This window comes from Ostrinia nubilalis, chromosome 14, assembly GCF_963855985.1.
Source record: "Ostrinia nubilalis chromosome 14, ilOstNubi1.1, whole genome shotgun sequence".
NCBI classification, from domain to species: Eukaryota; Metazoa; Arthropoda; class Insecta; order Lepidoptera; family Crambidae; genus Ostrinia; species Ostrinia nubilalis.
Genome location: NC_087101.1, coordinates 12401847 through 12425444, shown reverse-complemented (window position 1 = coordinate 12425444; position 23598 = coordinate 12401847). Strand labels below are relative to the sequence as shown.

At 36.7% G+C, this 23598-nt stretch overlaps 1 protein-coding gene across 1 annotated transcript; it reads left to right on the top strand.

The window, feature by feature from the left end:
- Window positions 1-470: 470 nt before the first annotated feature.
- Window positions 471-23567, top strand: LOC135078341 (uncharacterized). Its single transcript, XM_063972939.1, has 6 exons — window positions 471-615; window positions 18967-19146; window positions 19552-19673; window positions 20189-20429; window positions 20688-20950; window positions 21360-23567. The coding sequence occupies exons 1-6, from the start codon at window positions 471-473 to the stop codon at window positions 23565-23567; spliced, it is 3159 nt and encodes a 1052-aa protein (XP_063829009.1).
- The last annotated feature ends 31 nt before the right edge of the window (window positions 23568-23598 follow it).

Here is a 23598-nt window from a genome sequence, read left to right as displayed (position 1 = left end):
CGTAAAACGAATCTTTCCCCAGTGTTAGCATTATGTGCGTCAGACTCAAGCATATACTATGTCGGCAATAACCTTACATATTATCCTTTACGACGACTTAATGCGTCTCGTTGTCACTCAAATATTTAGAGCTCTCCGTATAAAAAAAGGACGACATCGCCCGCCGCGTACGATTCGCGTGCGCCCGCGCATCTAGGAAAATCATTCGATCGAACCAACCGTTCAAGACGAACGTCCACCTATCGGGAAGTGTCATCATGGTGTAACCTTGTTTTTTTATTTGCAATTTTCTCACCGGCCAGTGCTCGTGTTATCGATGTATCGACATGTGTTTTAAAAGCAGAACAACCGATCCGAGGATCGCGTTCCTCGAATTTCTTTTTTTAAATTGGACGTTAAGGATTCTGTGATTTTTTCACCAGTGATTTTTGACTTTTGACTGTGATAAGTGATTCGAATAGCTAGTCAAGATGATGTCCAAAAAGCAGCTCGCTTGTATGCTGGCCCTCCACATAGTATACCTCCTGGTGGGAGCCAGCATATTTTACCATATAGAGAGTCCGCTGGAGCTGGCTCAAAGGGCCGAAGAAAAACTGGAAAGACTTGAAATCCAAAGTAAGTCATTACCAATGCCTAGGTATTCCTATACGCAAGGCGATTTGACCTCAAACTGGCTAGTTTAAATGATATATCTATGCAATGAACATATATTTCAATATGCGATATGTAGGCAAGCCTCCGATCAGCCGGCGTTTTGAAATAACTTTATTTCTGAACAAAAAATATTTGTAGTAATGAAATAAAATTACCTTTCAACTAAAAGCAACTCATTTCAAATTATCCAAGTGATAATTTCACGTTTATCACTATTAAATTGATTATTTTTATAAAAACAAGCAAAGTCAAAGGAATTGTTTAGGACGTCTACCATAAGTTTAATATGAACTAGTTGTAAACCTAAAAGATTAAATAATTAGTCAAATCATAATTAACCAATCACTTCATTTCTTAGCACAAAATCAACATCCAATATACTAAATATGTTCTAGTTATCTTATACATTCTAAGAAAGCCTCTCTCAAACACCTTTCCTAATAAATCCTTGTGCGTCTCTACACTTGACACTGTCTTGTTTGTTTCCTTTATCAACCACTTAAAACTTTCATTGATCAGCTAATACAGTTCTATGGAAAAAGGACCATGTGACCGGTAGCCTATCAACCTGATAATCTGATAATAAGTAATGCAAGTAGTGTGCAACATCGATACACTTAGCGCCACTTTATGCACTCCAGATAGTCACAAACAAACTAGGCTGCAAATCCTTTTAATAAAATACACTTTTTTGCAATACCTATTTTGTTATCAGCTCAACTTTTAAAATAAAAATGTTTTTAAGTTACACTACAAAAAAATCTTAAACAATATTAACTTGAGACTCATGCGGGCCCCGACACTGATTTTCGGCGATTAATACCCATAACTGCGGACCTGACCTCAACTTAGAAGTCAATAATACCTCTAAGTTCAGGTTCAATTGAAGTCTAATCCCTGGTTAAGGCTTACTACTTCGTAGTAATAAGTGGGTACTACATCTGTCTTGTCCCTCCATGGATGCGATTAAGAGTACTCGTTAATCAGGTACTCGTATGTATTCAAGAATTTTTCATTCGTGATAGCTTACCACAATCCGTAATAAAAGAAAGTTAATATCATTTCCGTAAAGTAATTAAAGGATTACTTTGTTGTTTAGGTACTACCTCTACAAGAGGCCAATCATTCAATCATTTGCGACTGTCAGTGATCATTCGGTCAGTTGTGAAATTCCTAATGCCCGTGTAGGTAAGTACGCAAAGAATAGTAGGTACTAATATAACACTTGAATAATATTATTTCTAGAAGTAAAAGGTTTTTCAGAGCTATAGAGTTTACCCTTTGTAAAGACGGTATAAAATAATCCTGTTTCATTTAAGTACCTACCGTACAATAATCCAGGCCATTTCAAGGCGAAAGAGAATTAAGCACTTACAGGGCCATCCATCCTAGACTGCATCTCACTTAACATTAGGTGCGATTGCGGTCAAATACTTGCCTGCATAAAAAAGTTATTATTTTAAGAGACAATGAGATCAATCGTGTCTAACTCCGGTACTTAAATACTGACACTGCCGTTAGTAAATAATAGACATGTTGACACCACAGTCAATTGGCGTACTTTTTAAAACTGTCAAAACGAAACTCTCCCATAGGTTTTGTATGGCACTACAAGTGACGTCACTATTTTGTCAACACAATTAAACTACTTTTTTCAATTACAATTCGAACAAAAATCGAAATTTAGAGGTAATTTAAAATAAATTAGGTTTTTAAGACCAGAATGAAGTCTTTTTAAAGCAGTTGTGGTTTCGAATTATTGGGGTATGGTGTCAAACTGTCTATTATTATGTACACTCATATAAAAACCCTAAAAATGTCGCGTTGAGACCCGTGTTTCTCTATTTTAGTTGACGCTGAAACTTTTTTTTGTACCAAATCTAAACATGATATCGATGGTGGAAGTATCAATTAATGTAAGGGACATTTTGGCCAAAATGAGTTATATATACCAACGGATTCAGAATTTTCGGCTCTATCGATTGGTATACTTGAAATGTCGATATCTTTAAAAAAATGTCCCTTACCTTAAACATTTTTAGTCGTCTGAATACGACTTTTGGGGAAATAAATGATTTAAAGGACGTAAATTCCTTTTACTAATACAATTCAGCCCTTACCCTAAACTGTTGGTTTTAACTTTTGAACTCATTGAACCTTACTTCATTTTAAACTTTTTGATTTATCATAATTAGGCCCTTACGTTAATATGCTTATAGGATATCAATTACTTTTTTTGGTGGTGATATGCATTTAATGCCTCCCACTCCTACTACACTTATGAACACTATGTTGTCTTGTCTCTATCTTTTTTCTGATCATTTTTACGCAGTTGGGTTTTTGACAGAGGGGCTGAAGGCTCTTCAGAAGCTGTTCAATTCCGTCATCCTCGAAGGAAAAACGCCTACGGTATGGCACAGAAGTGTGGTGATACTCTTCTTCAAAAAAGGCGACAAAACCTTGTTGAAGAATTATAGACCCATCTCATCTCGTAAGCTCGATGACTTCAAGCCTCTCAAACAAGCCGGTTTCCGAAAAGGCTTTAGTACACCACATACATACGCCACGGCAGATTATACAGAAGACCGAAGAGTATAGTCAGTCACTTTGCCTGGCGTTTGTGGACTATGAGAAAGCTTCGATCGAGACCTGGGCAGTACCTACTACAGTTTCTCCAACGGTGTCAAATTGACTATATCGATACATCGAAGTGTTGAAAGGCTTGTACGAAAACGCCACAATGTCGTTCCGTCTTCAGGATCAAGACTCGAAACCAGTTGCAGCAGCAGACAGGGGGAACTGAAAACTCTGAAACTGTTCACCACCTGGAGAACTGCTTCTGGACTGGAACGGATTCGGCATAGATATCAACGGTGAGTAAATAACCCACCTTCGATTCGCACTCTTAAAGGTTGGATACTCTACACTCGGCAGTTGTTGACAATTATATACACCTAGTACAAACAGTCCAGTTAGGCTGGTTATAGTGTCACGCGGACCGTCCAGTGCGGATCCGCTCCACACAGCCGATCTGTAAACTTCGAGGAAGCGTTTTAGAGTAATGCGGTCCGCAGGAATCGCTCGCTCCCTAGCAGTTCATACAGATTGGCTGTGCGGAGCGATCCGCACTGACGATCCGCGTGACACTAAAACCAGCCTTAGGTAGGTCCAACTTCGAGGAAGAGGTCAATCGTCGAATCCAACTCGGCTGGCAACGTTCAGGAAGCTTCGCGATATTCTCACGTCTGAAATATCGCACTGTCTCAAGACAAAAGTCTTTGATAACTTATGGATCTGAGACGTGGTCGCTTACTGTGGGCCTCATAAGAAGACTCAAGGTCAAAGGCGATGGAGCGTGCTATACTCGTAGTGATTGAACCAGAAATGACGTAATCCGCAGGAGAACCAAAGTGACTGACATAGTCCGCAGAATCGCTAAAATCAAGTGTTGTGGAAATCCTTGGGGGAAGACCTTTGTCCAGCAGTGGACGTCATTCGGCTAAAACGAACGAACGATGACTGAAAAAAAAACCTAACTGCGTAAAAATGAACAGAAAAAGATAGAAACAAGACAACTTGTTCACAAATGCAGACGTACGCATCATCAGTGACTAAATGTTTTGTTGGTGATGTGTATTTGATGCCTCCAACTGCATTTGTGAACACTAAGTTGTCTTGTTTCTATCTCTTCTCTTCGTTTTGCTAATGAAAACTCGAATGCAACCTCTACTTACATCAGGTTTCAATGTTAAAATTGTCAAGTTACAATAATATTACTGTCGTATTTATTCTTAAATGTACCTTACAACATACATGACATTCCATACTGTGAAATTTCAACATTGTAAGGTACAGTCAAGCTCGTTTCTTTAATGTAAGGGACATGCTATCTTTTAAACTTCCCGTTTTTCGAAAATTTGGCGTTTATATTATGAAAGAACAGAAAATTCTAAGAAACTTTGCCATATAAACTATTTAAATCGTAACATCACATAAAAAGATATTGAGGTATAAAGAAAAAAAAAATCGTTTTTTGGCTCTCCTGAAAAGTCGTGTTTTGTCCCTTACAGTAATTGATATTTCCACCATCGATATATTAAACATTTCACATAAATTTTTCGTGGATTGCCCAGTAATTTTCTTATTCTGACCAAATTGGTCAAGCCATTCAGGATGCACCTTCACACATAAAGCTTTTCTTATTTAACTAGATAAATAGTAGAGCCTACTTATTGCCTTTTATGTCTATGGAAAAATTACTATCGATGTTTGACATACATTTGCTTACATCTACTCATTATTATATTGCCTAAACAAGGCGTAACTTCGTTTGAGTCAACAATATTGTATAATGACATAAATAAATAATTAAAAGCAATTTTCTCCAATGATAACTCGCGATAAAGGGAAAATGCATTGATGATGAATAGGAAATAATGGTTCATGAATATTAAACTACATACAGTTGGGTTTACGCCATAGTTTAGTCAGTGATTGGGGAAAATTGTTAGTTTTAACCACATTTAATAATGGTGTATATTTTATAGCAGAATGTAGGACATATTTGTTGCAAACTAGCTTCTATGGCAACTGTATTAGATGCCACTATGTAAAGCTTTAAGAGCTATCGTTCGTACATTTTCCGATAGTGATACAGTAGTGGTTATTCAACCACAATCAGAGCAATGAAATCATCAATAAGTATTTTATTAAACCTTCTTATTCATCTGTTTGAAAACTGAAAGTATCTAAGACTATTTTTCTTTCTAAGCCTAGGCGCAGACCATCGATTTTTCGTCGGCCGATAGTTTAGCAGATCAGTATGGGCATGTATGGAAGTGCGCACATTACACCGATTTGATTTGGCCGATTCTTCATACAATTTATAATCGGGCACAACTATCGGCCAACTAAAAATCGATGGTCTGCGCCTAGTCTAAAGAATAGTAAATAATCTATGCATGCACAAACTAACACGTACCCGTACCTCTCTAGTTTATTTGGAAATGTTCCTGAATCGAAAAAATCGGAAAACGAAACATCTACACAAATAGAATAGACAGTATAATAAAATAATTTCCAATTCTAATAGAACATAGTGTTCGAAAGCCTAAATACAAATCCAAGATTTACAAGCATTCAAAAAGAAGTCACTGAATTGGTTAGGAAATTGTAGGTTTTAATTCAGAAGTAACACTGACTCCGACAAGAAAATAAGATTCCGTGTTACGGAGGACATTCTTAACAATTCAGGCGCCGAAGAAGCCCTATTTAAATCTTGTTGCTGTGCATAAAAACAACAATGTCTAAGTACTTACCAATTTGGTGCTAGTACTGAATTGTTACACGAATTGCATTTAAATAGTGCAAGTTTTAGAACTAGGTAAATAAAAAGATACTGTCCAAATTCTATTGCAGAAAATCAAATCGATATAGGTACGAATCAATCGATATAAAAACTATGTTTTTAAATTATCGTGGCAGAATTTTCATAATTTTATTATTACATTTTGTTCGCAGCTCTACATTTTAGTGAAGTTCTCACTAATACTCATAAGAAAGTAGAGTTCTTAATAATATAAGTAAAAGTAGCTACAGTTAGAAGATATTAATTTTTTACCTAATTGTAAGACGGAAAAAACTCCCCTTCACTGTATGGTCTATACACTGTATGCCTAAGAGGCATGATAAACATTTAACGATTTTAGTTCTATTAACATGTCACACGAAACTTAGATTATGTAACCCATGTCTGGGCTCATATTGTTAGTTTATGTTTGGGCTAAATTCCGTGCCGTTAAGTGTAGTGACAAAAAGTTTTGTCGAGCGCGTGCCCTTTTAGAATGCTGCACTTTCTGTAGCGGATGCACAGCAAGTCAATGTGCGCTCACCTTGCTCTAGTGTGTCATCCTATTGTTTATCCATGAGAGCCGGTAAAAAACTGCACAATCGACAGACGACTGTTTAACCGCATCTGCGGGCCATTTTACATTATCACGCGTATTTTATGGAATCGATCCGTTTTCTACTTTTCCTGTGCACGTGAGCTTGTGATAATGAATGTAACAGATCTTCAGTCATAATAAATGTAACATTTATTATTGCATTGTAAGGCGCTATGGATTTTAAAGGTTTTGATCATCTTGAAAAATAGTTTTATTAAATTGAATTCATGCAACAGTCAGTAGAGAAAGTCTAGCCTGGTGGTTTGCGTAAGGATAAAATGCCAGCTTGGTGCTGGTTTGAATTCTGTTAGAGTCAAATAAATGTTACAGATAGAGGTTTTACATCTGGAATCATGGTTTAAAGCATCTAGTAGCATCTCAGACACAGCATAAAGGTATCAGTCGCCTGGCACGCTAAAAACCGTGAGTTCAATTCCCGCCCTAGGCAAATCGATTTTTTCAAGTTACTTATTTAAAATTAAATTTCTTTATCTCTATTTTAAAGCATGTTGTACAAACTTACTTAATTTACATCTAAGTAATTAAATGTTACTAACATTCAGGATTAATTAACTATAGCATTTAATCCCAGTTCATCAAGTCATCAGAAATGCGATACATCTCTGCTGATTGACACTGATTTGACATGATAGGCTTTCAAGAAGGCGCGCCCAGCAAGGATAATCATTAATCGTTATATCTTAATAGCTATGTCCACAGGACCTCAATCCAATGAGGCAAGACCTCATTCTACGCATTCTTAAAGTCTAGTGTTGCGGAAACACTTTTATCGTTATCGACAGTGATTAAATTGTTATCCATGACTAGGGTTTTTTCTCCCTTACCAATTAACTACCATGGAAAAGCTTAAAAATCGTCACTGTAGTTCTACAATTTACAGCGAAAAATTAATAAACCGAGGTCTCTCTCCTACACCTCATGGATATCATAAACCCGTCTGGCCAGCATGGGGAGGATATTGCCTCTATATGAATTTTACAGAGTACGCATTCTAAATATCCAAATTGTATTTTTGTATTTGGGTTTTGTACATAATGTGTACCTACTTATAGGTTAAATATCAGGATCCCGCAAGTATGAACCTAATTCTGCCTGCGATTAATTTCAATCATTGTCTTGCACTCTACATTTTTCTGAAATGATTGATTTTGAAATCATATCGATTCAATACGCTATAACTATCGGTATACCTCCATCACTACTCATACCTTCGATTGCCAATCGCAGATAGCGATGCGTCTCGCAAACAATTACCTCAACTGATAACAAAATTACAACCTCACACTTGAGGGATTTTACAACCCACCTGTAATGAGGTATGAGGTAAAACCAGGATCAATCTATGAAATACTCATACGTGTAATCTACGTGATTTCATTCATGTACCCGTAAATGACTGTTTCGTATTTCAAACCTGAATAATGTTTTATGTAAAAGTCATCATCTTCATTACCATCATCAAATCATTTAGCCTCGATTGAAGGACCTTCTCTAATTTCATCATCATTATCATCGTCATCTCAGCCATAGGACATCCACTGCTGAAAATAGACCGCCCCTAATTCTTTCCATGTTGCACGGTTAGTAGCACTAGCAGCCTTCTCTAATTTACCAGAGGCAAATGTAAGATAGGCCTACATCCCACACGCTACTAGACCAGTTGGGGAACCCCGATATTTACGTTTATCCCTTAGTCACATTAGACGACAACGTCCACGAGAAGAGAGTGGGAGAGATGATGTAGAATTCACTCTGACTGTGTATTTTGGTAGGTACTGATAGTCATAGAGCGGGGAATTAGCTACCTTTCTCCTAATTACTTGGCTACCTACCGGGACAACCTTGGCCTTCACTGGTTGGGTTTTTATTGGCGGTCAAGCTGTAGATCCTAGCTACACAGGAGTTGCAGCGGTGGGAACGAGAGGTGGGAGGCTATAGTGCCGTACTTGGCTACCTTTAATCAAATTAATATATTTTTCACCAAAGAGTTTTTATAAAATGGTGGTTCCATCTATGGGAAATACCTCAAAATGGTTTCCTTCCCCATTTACCATTAGACCTAGAGCCAAAGTCAAGAGTCCAACCGTCTAACCACAAGATTGCTACAAAGGAACCTCTTATGAAACCGATACCAGACATATTTCTACCAACAATTTAACCCAACTAAGAAAACAATAGGTATTACAATGCCGTAATTATCAGGCATTATAGGCAGCTTATATAGCGCCAACTAAGTACCTACGTCACCAATAGCATTATTTACTGGCTGTCGAAACTAAACGACTATTGAAATAACTTCGACTTACAAATCTATTATATTTAATTGGCAAGTAAGAACGTGACGTTCATTTTTGAAACTATGAAAAAATGCTGCGTAAGTCGCGTTGCAAAGTCCGTTGCACTAAAACTCAGTTACTTTTAAGTAGAGAGTCAAGCTTACATAAGGGGCTCTATAAAACATGTCTCCTTATTTTTTGGACCCGACTAACGTTTCGAGACAAACATTACCTATAAATTAATATAGCAAGTGCTGAGAAGAAACGCCGGAACAACCTCACTAATAAATATAGTCACTAATAAAATTATGTCAGTTTTGACTAGGAAAGATTTTTCTAATTAGTTTTTTTAAGTTTACACGCAAATCACAAAGTACAAATTAATTATGTTTTGACATTCAAGTAGTAACAAAGTCTGAAACATAGTTTTTGCTTCAGTTAAAACAATAGAATCTCAGTTATGCATAAATTATCCTGACTGAAACGGCTTCCTGGTGGTTTTAAGCAATAAATAATACAAACCAACACGAGATTATTAGACTGATTTCCGCTTAAGAATGTTTTACTTATACAGGGTGTTCCAGATACCGACACAAATTGTTTCTACCTAAATAAGATTTTTCTATTGTACTAATCAATATCGCCACCTTTCTTTCAGACTTACTGAGGTGTCTGTTATTGTTGACTCAAATTACTAATTTTTTAATGAATCGACTTATTTATGGTGATCTAACGGTCTATTCCAAAATAATCAAAGTGAACTTCAGGCGATACTTTAGTGTCTTTTATTCACCCTAAAACATAGACTGAATTGACCGAATCTAAAGTGTGAAGGTAATTATTTTTGGAAATCAAGTTGAATCAGCAAATTAGCCTTCAAAGAATAAATAATTATTAAAGAGTACCTACCTATTTATAATTTTATAATATGATCTCATTAAACACTTCTGAATGCTTAAACAGGAGCTGAAAAACGTTCAATCATTTGTTTAATTATAGTCTTCACATCACAGAAGGAAGAAATACGTTCTCAAATGGTCAATTAAGACTAATATAGAGTTCGTTAGAACCGTCATTTTGTTTGAACATTGTCGCCAAACGTTTGAAAGCGATAATTTGTACAAATGTAACGTCATTATCGGGATTGCAAAAGTATTAAGGAGCGCATCATCAGCTGACTTAAGTCAGTCATATGCTCGAATGTAATGCAATTACAGTGGCGGGTTTTAGTTTTGTTTCTAAGTAAATAGATTTTTTGAACTTGCCATTGATTGATTTCAATATAAATGCAATATTGTGCCCCCTCTAAGGCATAGTTTTATTAGCTTTCAGTTTAAGCTTACAAGTAAGTTTCTTTATTTTGGAACCCAGCAACTAAAAAGCAATTATGTAGGTACTAAACTTTTCAGTGGTGCGTAGGTAAATACAATAGTTAGTTAAATGGTTACTTAATTTAACCATCAAAGAGACTAGGAAAAGGTATACAAAAAGAGGAATTTATAATACACACAATAACGTTTTATAAGTGGAAATTTTGACGGGGATGTCGCGTCTTGGTAAATGTTTAAAATCAAATAATCTCATCTAAAATTACGCTGTTTTCAGTACAGTCGACAGCACATAAGTTAAGGGTAAACTTGGTAGTATCTTATACAGTTGTGATAGACGCTATTTTGCACCAAAAATTATCTGTTGTCTACTGTACGTAGATAACTCTACATAATTACAACTTTAACCAGAAAGCCGAAACCCAATCTGAGGAGATTACGTTTATGATTTTAGGCCGAGTTGCATCACCATATTTTAACCGTAACAATAACATTAACCGGTGGTTTAATTTGTATGGAGTTTGACAGATTATTGACGTTTGTCAAAGTTAAAGTAAGATTGCACCATCTTATTCACCGCGGTATTCACAAACTATGCTTGCTTAAATGAAGCCGCAAATCGAACGCACAGCATTGAACAGAGCTCTGTGATTGGTTCGTGTGTCACCCTGTGCGTCCACGCGCACTGTGAGACCTCATAGTAATGTTTGTGAATACGGGCCTTAGTGTTCTTTCACTAACTGCAAATATTTATTGACCACTACCAGAGATTATAAATAAAAATGGGGAAAATGATAATAATTAACTTCATTAACCTTTCCTTGTAGATTCACGCATAAAATCAATTTTCCATAAGAATACTTAATACAGGGTGAAACTGCAAGGTGATAAGTAACAGCAACTTGGTAGCAAAAAGCTCTATAAAAGTTTTTGTTTTCTTTGAATTTTTCTGTTAAAGTATTACTATGAAGAAATGCCATAATTAAATGGCAACAATTGAGGTAGAGAGGTTCTCAAGGCGAAACCACGTTACTTTAAACTATGTATATCGATTTCTACAATTGCCATAGAGAATTTTAGATAGATTTGCAAAGCTATAAAATTAAGCCTAGGCGCAGACCACCGACTTTTAGTCGGCCGATAGTTAGGTCGGGCTGTCAGTATGGAGTGATGAAAGTGCGCACATTACACCGATTTGATATCGGCCGATTCTTCATACAAATTAGAATCGGGCCCAACTATCGGCCGACTAAAAGTCAGTGGTCTGCAACTAGGCTAAAACGGATGATCTAAAAGTTGAGTTCTAAGTTCTAAGAGTAGGCGCACACCGTTGATTTTTCGTCGGCCGATAGTTTAGTCGGGCAGTTGATCAGTATGGGCATGTATGGGAGTGCGCACACTACGACGATTCGATTTGGCCGATTCTTCATACAATTTAAAATCGGGCACAACTATCGGCCAACTAAAAATCAACGGTGTGCGCCTACTCTAACTGCTGATAAATTATGACGGTTCGATAGATGAACTATCGTTTGTCGTAAGTTTTCCAACAAAATTTTAACGATGAAAATGTTTTTGGCAAAACCAAACCACAACAAAAAAGTCTACACCAAAGTCACCGACCCGACTCTTCAGTTTGACGACTCAGTATGTAAAGTATGTACCTATCAAGTCTTATCTATCCACATGCAGAAATTATACAGCAACTAGATAACGGATAAATGTGCTGTATAAGATTTTATAATCTATTTGTTTAGAGTTGTAATAATACTATTTATCTGGGAAGGTTATCTAAATATTTTGTGTGCATAAACAACATTTTATTAAGTAATTGTTAGACACAATTAAGCCTGAAAAATACAGGGTGCATTAATCTTCTATCGCCCGTATTCACAAACATTACTATGAAGTCTCACAGTGCGTGTGGATGCACAGGGTGACACACGATTTCACACGAACCAATCACAGATCTCTATTTAACGCTGTGCGTTCGATTTGCTGCTTAACTTAAGCAAACATCGTTTGTGAATACGGGCGTATGACAAATATACAGGATGAAAATTCTCAGTGCACGCTCTAAAAAAGGAAACTAATTTACACGCGCTGCTTCACACACATTTCTGTTCCTCACAGAGAACATGTAGTAACTATTTATGTTTAGGTACTTAATATTTTTTATGACGACTCATGACACTTTATATGACCGAAATAGTCTGTCAGTGACTATTTGGGATTTAACCGTGGAATGACTTCATGATTCATATTTTTCCTGTCCCCCTGAATGTTACGTCTAAACTACGTGATTGTCACGTATCTCTTATAACGTCATAAAATTACGTACCTACATATTACGCAAAAATAACAATTGTTGGTTTCATTCAAATCACGTCCATGTAAATTATTTGGTATTGAAATGACTGGAAATTACTATTGACGCAATTCTATTTTTAGCGATTTTTACATAAAAGTAAATATTATTGCAACCCGAATAAAGATACTTTTTGATGATTTTGTATTTTTATTACATTTGATTAAAAGAATAATATTTTTTTAGTAATTTTAAAATTACAACAATTTCGTTCTAAGTGTTAAATTTTAATGGAATGCCTTCGATCGATTGTTAAAATCATATTTAATTAATACTGTGTTTGTACTTGGATATTTATTTGTTCCCTAGAAAACGGATAAGTATACCTAACGGATGCTTTAAAAGATTGGCACGTGTTGTTTTCTTGATTATTGAAATTAATTAAAGGACGGTTTTAACCACTTATTAATTACTTGTTAATACTTAAACCTACTTACGTGGTAGCATGGAGGTTTTACGACGTTTAGAAATTACCTGGACAGCCTTTACATAAACTTGAGAACTAAGTTAATTATTTTAATTAAGAGGTTAAGGTTAAGAGAACCTGGAAAGTTTTCGAAATTTTTTTTATTTACAAAAAATGAAGTTGGCAAATAAATTTACTTATCTGCGAAATTATTGTCAAAATTTTACTTAGGTAACATGATGTTACATAGGCGATCACACCTTTGTTAAATTAAGGTAAGGTAAGTTAACTGTGTCTTACAACCTTAATTTTAGATTAAATTTTAGATAAAAGGTTATCTTTGTTTATAAAACGTGCTCTACATTTTATAAGTACAACATTAAAATTACCCAAAATAAGGCATATTATGGTTATCACCTCACTTTCCTTAAAAAACATTGTCCGTTATTATTGTTCTAAAGTCGGTCGTAGTGGTTGCACTATTTAAGGTAACACTCTCGATTATAAATCGTAGGGTAATAAATGAGGTAAGTAGGCTTTCATTGGCACATAATTATGGCAGTAGCAGCCAAAATATTTAGGGTGAGTTGCACCACCTAACTTTAACAGACTATAACGAAAACCGGTGTTTTTTGTATGAACTATGACAGATTTTTGATCTTTGTTAAAGTAAGTAAGATGGTGCAACCCAGCCTTAGCGACATTGATTTTGTTTAAAAGTTTTCACAGAATGAACAATATGGTCATACCTAAAGCTCTGAAAAAGGTATAATCCTTTTTAAATTACTTACCATTTGTTTTTAGACAACTCTTGCATTTGTGTAAAATAAAATCATTTTTATATAATCAATTCATTTGCATCTTTGACCAACGCGAACGCGACGATAGATACTTAATTATTCATTATAAGCAATAGGTAGGTTACCTTACGCTACTGGTTCGTCCTGGGCCCTGGCTAAGATATCTGTAGCATCATTCGGAACATCTTGAAGTAACTATATCTTCTATCATACATTTTAGGCCTACCACCAAAAACATGCAACTTCTCACGTTTCCCATAAATATTAAAAAGCCCCGGCGCCACCTCACTTGGACGCCCCTAGAATACCATGCGGTCATCAGACAGTGGTGACTGAGTTTGTTGCGGCGCTTCTTCTCAGCACTTGCCAAATGTTGGTCTCGAAGCGCTGGTAGGGTAAAAAGATTATGAGACATGTAGAGGCTCCTTAAGAGCAAAATGACGATTTGTAAGAACTATTTATTAGTCTAAACAAATAAAGAAATTTTGACTTTGACTTTGACTTTGAAGCCATAAGGAAAAAACCCACTACGAGGATGGAACATTAACGTCCTCATCACCAGGGTTTGCTCTCTGAATCTAAAGATATATCGCCGGAAAATTATAATTTTCCTCCTGTAAGTGCAAGTACGTTTACTCCATCCTTCTTAGATATGTATAACGTGTGATCATGATGAGAGAATGTACATTTTTGTTGCAAAATTGTTCTTATTACAACTGAATAAGATGAAAACTCATAAAACACATTTATGTTTGCAAATAGGCTTTTAAAAAGCACTTTTACACGTCTCGGTATTAACCCTACCACTGCATCGGGACAATAAAATGGGCCAGTGCTGAGAAGAAGCAGCGCAAGAAACTCACTTGCCACAATGATGATAACCTCAATGTGCTGGTTGACTATACGTTTGTGATATTTACCACGAGAGATCCACAAGTAGCTACTTGAAAGTGCCCACAATTGAAATTAAAAGACACGGTAAAAAACATAATAAAAGCTTGTACAGTCAATCAGAGATTAAAGCCCGTTTTCACCATCAATCCCTAATTTTTAAGTGACCCCTGTGAAAACAAAATTCATTACGTGTTACCATAGGGGTCACTTAAAAATTAGGGATTGATGGTGAAAACGGGCATAAAAATCATAAAGAGCATCAAAATACTTACGTTTAGGTATAAGTAGGTGTACTCTCGATTTATCAACCTCCGGATAACTTTTAACGATTGAATTTACCCTAAACGAAATAACCATTCAAGTTATTATAAAGGATCGGTTAACTTTTATAAAAATACTCTTCGTACCTAGCAACATTTTTCTGTCACCATTCGTACCTACAGATCTATTTTTAACGTGTCAAACAACCTATGAGCTATGGAATGTTAGTAATAAACCCAACACGTAACCTACGAAGGCAACTGATTTAAAATACTTGAGTAAATAAATTTATAACATGTAACCGAATGCCTTAAATAGATGTTTATTGTCACATTCTGTTAGGTGTTTAATGCCTTTACCTTGTTAGAGGTTAACAGATATTTGGCTTACCTACGATCCTACGAATCCTTTTACAAAACAAATAATGGATCCGAGAAAAGAAGACTAATTTAGATGTATGAAAAAAAATGGTTTTAAAAAAGTTTTTTTTTATTTTACACTTTTTAGTTGTTTCTCAATCTCAGGATCCTGAACATCATCTAGCAATAAAGTGCTCAAAAAGACAAATCCAACGAACCCAAATTCGGTGCGATTCTGTCGATTCGTTTAGGAGTTCCTATGGCCACCTCCTGACTCCATCATCAGACCAGCTCATGGTACCATAATATTTCAATGTTCCACACGAAAAGCTCCTGGAAAAGCCTTAGTCCAGCAGTGGACGACATTAGGGAAACGACACATGAATTAACCCCGTGCGCCCCAAATTTGCATACCTGCCCATCTAACTCTCAGCTTGATGCTGCATATACGACAACAGCTTGTCTCTACATGAGATTTAATAACATTTTCAGTGCGATTTATTTAAACTTAGTATCGGGATCATTTTACATGAATATGTTTTTGGTAGAATTTCTTATTCTAACTAAACCTAATTTTCCTTTTCGCGTCACCCAAGTATTGACTCAGAAAATTGACAGGCGACATCACGGCCGGCGCAAACACGGCGCACGCGTCGTGATCCAGAAATTAGGCGCAATTAGAACTGTCACATGTCGTAAGTGACACCTACAGTTTCCTAAGTTTGGAGGACGAACCGCTTGTTTTTCACGACATAAATCGTAAAACTGAATCTAATTAATTGGACACAAAACTTAAGTCACGAATTGGTGTTATTTTTGGGCATAAACAAATATTTAACCTTACTTCATGATAACAATATTATATTTTTTATTGTTACTTTACCTATATCTTGCAGGGCAGTTAACCCCTTAAAATAAATAAGATATTAAGATTATAAAGATGCGTATTCATGACCTGTTACTTGCAGTCAAATATTTTGAAATACGGCGCAATAAATTCAGCTTTGGTGTTTAATACCTAACATAAGCTGAAAGAAGTGTCAAATATTTCGAAAAGCCAAATCGTGATATTGATTTACTCGCTGTAAATTATGATCTTAAACAGCTTAACTGCACTCAGGCAGGTATTAAGATACATGGTCAATATTTAAGATAACAACAATCAATTTCACTTTTCTTGTGGTAGGTATGACCACCTGACTAAGATTCAGTGGTCTAAAGTTTAATTCCCAGTGGGGACAAAATTTTCTTACTTATTAATCAGGTCGTATGTAAGTAAATTTACCCTGATTACGAAGGTTCTTTTGGTGTGGAAATCACTCATAGAATCCAATATCACACATACTTCAATATTACTGGCTTTTATTGATTGTAAGCACCTTCTGACAACCTATGCCCTACAATGAGTAATAATCAGGTCAATATTCATTTATTTATGACGTACAAAGCAGGTTACAATCAAAATATGAATTTCTTTAATTCCTCGACAATTTCCGCACTTTCAATACGAGAATCCGGTATCAGCAAGCACTTAACGTTCAATCGAATCACTAAACCAATAACTAATTCACCGTGATTGCTGCTAATCCGCTAATCGTTATATGAATTAAGCCTATTTGCCGTAAGCGCCTGTATGTTTGGTCGCCGATCGTGACTGGCTCATGAGCCGGCCAAATATGGCAGTCGCCGCGTTAATAATGCAACTTTGTGGCTCGTTAAATCAGGAGTTAATTGGTTAAGTGATGGAATTACGGGCTGCAGATCACTTATCAAAACATATTAATATTTAGTTTGTTTTAGAAGATTTACAATCGCGTAATTAACTCGTTTATTTATTTACACAACTATCAATATCATTAACAAAATCTTTCTCATAGTTTAGAAATAGAACGGTAAGTAGCAACACAAAATATAAGATTAACCCCTGAGTATCATACCATAATAATTGTACTTAGGTAACCCATATTTTTGGAACTTACTCATTACTTAGGCTGAGTTGCACCATTTTACTTTAACTAATAAACGTTAAACTTCTGTCAACATCCATACAAAAAACACCGGCTATTGTTATAGCTACGGTTAAAATAAGTTGGTGCAACTCAGCCTTAGAAATTGTTACCTTTCATGATCATAATGATTTATTTATAGTTTTGAGACCATTTATAGTAATTCAAACTGAATTAAAGTGTCTTTTCAGTTTAGTAAAGGTTTTGGAATTATTCATTGTTCAAAAATGTAGCATGCAATGTTTACCAAACATCAAACTATCAATTTACTAATCGATAGTCCGTGATCTTGGCAATGATCGGCCTTGGGCAGAGTTCAATTGACGGTGCACTCTTTTTATGTCGTCCCATGGTAATCAGACCACAATGGCGCCGCTCCTCCTTTACGGGATTACATAAAACCAATCAATGGGCAGTTTTGAATTAAAAACCACTAATGACTTCCGCAAACCGCAAACTCGATTGTGATTGAAGTAGACCGTTAAAATTGAATTTTATTACAAAACGAATTCTGAAATTGTATGGATGATGAATATGAAATTGATTTATTTCAGTTCCTTGGTAGGTAGTTGTCGAAATAGTGAAATCATTTTTCAGTGTAATTTATTGATTTTGATAAAAAGCATTCACGCAATTTCACTTGAATTTGAGTAGAATAAAAACAAAGAAAAACGAGATTACAATACGACTTTTTAGTCAAAATGTCAATGCTCACCTCTTTGTAAATTACTTACGCACAATGAATGAAAAAGCTCCGAAAGAAATCAATGTTTTTGTGATACCAATGGGACAACGATCAGTTTTCTTCTGTCACATAATTGTCGGCAAAAACTCAAGTAATTTGTGTTGATTGGCCCGTAAAATTGCCCTAGGGTACAAAAAGCGAGCGATTCCTAATGAATGCCCTAGTATTGTTTGTTTAATTGGGATGCTTAACCGCTTCATTGACCCTTAGTGGCATACAAAATTATAGAAAACGCCTTACGTCTCCCCAATTTAGCGAAAAAAGTATTGAAATTGACCGAACTATCTTGCAATACGCTTATAGGCATCATTAAATGCTGAACGTAATTAAGTAAGTTAAAATTTAGTTACTACGAGCACCTACTTAACAACTTATACGTGTAAATCAGCCTTAACGAACGCTATGTGACATTGCCCTGTTGAATTATGTCGTTTATCGACATTGCTATGAATAGGTGGGAACTTAAATCCTTTTTAAACACATTTTTTTATTTTATAAGATTTTTTCAGAAAAGCTTCTTCACAAATCTATATATATAAAAATGAAACCAGTTTCGCGTTGTCACGGCATCACGTGTGAACGGCTGAACCGATTTCGATAATTCTTTTTTTTAAATGTTTGTGGAAGTCCAAGGATGGTTCTTACGGAAAAAAATATTAAGAAAATCTCTACGCTAAGGCGGTACGAAGTTCGCCGGGTCAGCTAGTTACTAATAGTCCCGTTAGCCCCTATTACTAAGCTAAATAATAATACGCTTATGTCACGAGTAAGCTCACAATAGTCGAGCGGCGGCGGGGACCGAACCCGCGTTCCCCGCATCACGAGTCGGCCAGTCCGACCCCTTCATCGTTCGGCTCTCGTGGCAACTTTTTTAAATAACATAAACATTCCTGTTAATTCCAGACCTTCTCTACGAGAACTACATCCCCGACGACCCCGAGAAGCAGGACAGCATCCTGCGCAAGCTATCGGACTACTGCGGCAAGTCCATGTTCAACTACACCACGGAAGACGCCGAGCCACCCTTCAAGTGGGACTTCTATCACTCCTTCTTCTTCTCCTATACCGTTGTCAGTACTATCGGTGAGTGGCGGTAAATTATAGTTATTTATACTAAAGTTTACGATACTAACTAGGCAAACGAATCACAAGAATCTAGGTATGGGGTTGAAAAACAATTTCGCGATATTGAAATGATAACATTTTTGACTAGCTGCTCCGGTGCGCCCGTTGTTTGAATTGATTTTGAAGGCTATGTCGATGAAAACTAAAGCTGATTATGATGAAAAAAGAAGTCGGTAAAGTATGAAGACAAATTATTTTGGAAAGAAACACCTCCTTTATTTATACTCTAATCAGTATTCTTGTTATCAGCATCATAACTTACTCTATAAAACAGGTTAAAATTTAGGATTCGTAGAGACAACAAAATTGAATTACTTTCAAAATGAGTTGAAAATGGTTATAATATTCTTCTTCATCTTTCAGGTTACGGTAATCTGGCTCCAACCACTCACCTGTCCCGAATCCTGATGATCTTCTACGGCCTGTTCGGGATACCCATCAACGGTATCCTGCTCGCAAACCTCGGTGAATACTTTGGGATGCAGGTAACTTTTTTACCTATTTAAATTTTTTTCTTAATAATACAAACTTGCAGTCACTTTCCTAACAATGCACTCACTCCATTTTTATTAACTTCTTGATAAAAACTATTTCATTAACTCTGACTTTCTTTTGTTCAAATTGCTTTAATCTTTTTTGTCTACCCGCATTACACTTTTAAAACTAAAAACAAAATAGGCGTCAGGTGGCGCTATAAACTAACTTTTTGCAGATGTTTAAAAATATCAATAGATATTTTGTAATTGCAGCATATTATTACAATCTTAAAAACTAACACATGTTAGTTTTTTTTAGTGCTAAAACTACGCAACAATGACAATGTAATGACAATTGCACAAAAGTTAACGGCAGGCGCCACCACACTGAATAGTATTTCGTCCAATATCTATTGTCATCATCATTATACTACAAATACTACAATGTACCTACGGACAATTTTTACGTCTAGAAAAATATTTTTTCTTTCGTGCTCTCAAACAAATCTTTTCTTCTTTTTCAGCTCATATCAGTCTACCGAAAATACAAGAAACGCAACGAGAAACGTGCAGACAACCTGGACTACTTCTTCAACAACCTTGGCATGCTGGGCCAGATCTTCCTGTACTTGGTGCCAGGGTTCCTGTTCTTCATCTTCCTGCCCGCTTGCATCTTCGTCGTCTTCGAGGGCTGGGACTATGTCGCGTCGATATACTACGCCTTCGTCACGCTCACTACGATTGGTTTTGGAGACTTGGTTGCAGGTAATTTGAAAAAGAATCAGATCTACTCCATGTTTTATGATTAGGTAATGCTTTTTGTACTAGGCTCATATCCTGTTACTACCACACATTGTGCGACCGCAAACTTTATAAATTGAATTGACTTTTTTGAGTCAAAATACAACTCCATCGATTTTCTTTCGTAAAAGTGACTAATTTTTTTATAAGTTGTGCGTATGTTGTGCTTTCAAGTAAATTTTCACTACGACTTTCCCTAATTAGTTTTTATTCATATTCCAGGCACAGTCAACAACGGGTTCAAATACGGCTACTTCTTCACGTACCAGATCTTCCTGATAGTCTGGATCACCTTCGGCCTCGGCTACATCGTGATGCTTCTCGGTTTCATCACCAGCGGTATGAGGTCCGAGCGAGTGCACCGCCTCGAGCAAAAACTCTCCAACCAGTTCAAATCCACACAGAACAGAATCTTGCAAGGATTTACCCGAGACATCGCAACCATCAGAAAAATCATTAACGAAGCAAATCTGATAAAATTAAAGGTCAGTTTTTATGAGCCGCTAAGTTCACCTTGTTTTCCGTAAAAGTAACTTTGCAAATCGTAAAATAGCGAGTTATGGAAATGTAACTGCATCCTCTTAAGTTAATAAAATTGAGGTTGCTATAAATTAGTTTACTTAGCACAATACTGACAATAAAAATCATGAACCTAATTGATTTTGAAATTCACTTAATTAGCAATAGATAATAGATATAAATCAACTAAAATAACTTTCTTATCGTAGGTACTCGATTTTTCCTCGATTTTTCTCAAATGAACAGATCTCGAAAATAATGCAGATACTATTTAATAATATAATTATGATCATCTTCTGTACCTAGTTATTTAGTTGGTTATGTAGGTATATTGTAAACATTTAAATTTTATAAATCATGTTTCTTCTATTCCAGCCTGTCTACGTGGAAGCCGCTCCATACCTTTACAGAAGTGCGAGCTGTCCAAACTTCACATTTGATGTTGAGCCCCGAGTGCCTACATTCAAAAGAAAACGAGCAAATTCAGAAAATATACAACTTTCTGCCAAGGATATGCTTCGAATACAATCCGATACAGATTTACTAGGAATTGATAAGGAAAAAACATTCACAGCCTCAGCAATCGTTAAGCCAGCTGAGTTACTGGCAAGAGTTGTGAATGTTCTTGGAGGCTTAGAGCCGCAGCAAGAAAAAGGAGTTCATATGTTTGATGATGACCACATACTCGCTAGTGAAAGACCACCAATGTTTAGTATTGGAGAGAAAAATATTATCAGCAACTCACCAAAGAGAACTCGAGCCTTGAGCGTGGCTGTTCCAAATTACAGAAAAGAATCTGTAACGTCACCTGTAAATATGGACCACGATTTTACTTGGACAAATGGAGATACAGCGGAGAAGTTTAGAAGAGAAGCTAATTATAGGAGTGGTAAACTATCTTTACCCACACATGTGGCGCCGGAGGTAACTGAGGAGCAACCGAGAAATTTACTTTCTAGACTATTTAGGAAATCAAGTTCAACGGAAAGTCCAGCGGAATATATTAAAAACACAATGAAAGGCAGATCTAGTGGAGCGCAAGAGGAACCTAAATCTAAACCTAGACGTGGCAGTATATTTCCGACTTTCAATCTGGGAGGTGGAGAAAAGACTGAAGAGCATTCTTATATAGAGAAAACTAAACGAGGCCGACACAGCATTTTCCCATCATTCGATTTTTCAGAAGACGAAGATACAGCAGCAGTTAAAGCGTATCAACAAAAAACGAAAAGGCACAGCATTTTCCCTACTTTTGATTTCAGTGAGGACGACGAAGATAGTGCTGCTAAATCTTATAAAGAAAAAACTAGATCGGGTAGGCATAGCATATTTCCCAAATTCGATTTCAGTGACCTCGAAGACTCAGATTCAGCGACACGTTACAAAGAAAAAACTAAACGAGGTAGACATAGTATTTTCCCTACTTTCGACTTCAGTGCTGATGATGACGAAGACGATGATATAATTGACGAGGATGAAGTCCAGAAATATCACAACCGAACAAAGAAAGGTAGACTCAGCTTATTTCCTACGTTTGGAAGGTCTAAAAAGAGTGACGATGAGGCTATGCCTGAAAGTTCTGATGAACTAGTAGAATACAAAAAGAAAACTAGTCATGGCCGAACTAGTTTGTTCCCGACCTTTGGCAAAGACCGCAAAACTAGCGCAGCAGAGGCCGGACCTAGTAGTGATTTAGAAGCAAGTATCAAACAATATCAGGAACAAACGAAACGAGGACGCAAAAGCTTGTTTCTATCATTTGGTAAAGATCGTAAATCAAGCGCAGCTGAAGACGGTCCCAGTGATTTAGAAGCAAGTATTAGAGAATATCAAAACCAGACGAAACGCGGTCGAAATAGCTTATTTGCAGGTGACATCGACAAGTATAGAACGTCCACAGCTGGTGGTCGTGGAAGTTTATTCGATGACGAGCTGGAAAGATATAAGAACAAAACTAAACGAGGCCGCGGAAGTCTATTCGATCCCGACGTCAACATGGCAGAGCTCCCTGAAAAGGAACAGGTTAAAGTTCTCGAACAAACAAGTGTTGCAGATCTTATACGTGCACTAGCTGTTTTAGAAACTGCCTCAGGAAGCGCTGAGCCTGCGGGGTTGTTAGATTTCATAACTGAGCCAGCTCCATCAAATACGAGAAGACGTGGTTCACTGAGACCCGACTTCGTTATGCCTATTGTGCCTAGGGAGGAGCCAGAAGAAGTGGTTGGTCCTCGACGCAGAAGAGTTTCTGCCAGGGCCGCGGCCCCTCACTTCGCGCCAACCTTACAAACCGTGGTTGCTGGGGCTGAATTGCAAATAACTGCAGCAGCTGCCAGAGAGAATCGGATGACCATGATTGCTCCTCCGCCTTACTCCGAAACTGATACAAATAACGGAGAAGAAGCACAGAAACCCCGAGTAAGAAGGTACTCCCCAGCACCTGGTGACCCATCTCGTCCCAGCACTGGGCCGGTACCCAGACTCTTTTCACGCATGCGCAAAGAAAGCGGTACTCCTGAAGAAGGGAGCTCCAGACGAAATAGTCTTACAGACATTGTGATAGACAATAATAAAGACGTAACCTAGTACAACACGTAATCTAGTGCCTTTCTAGTTC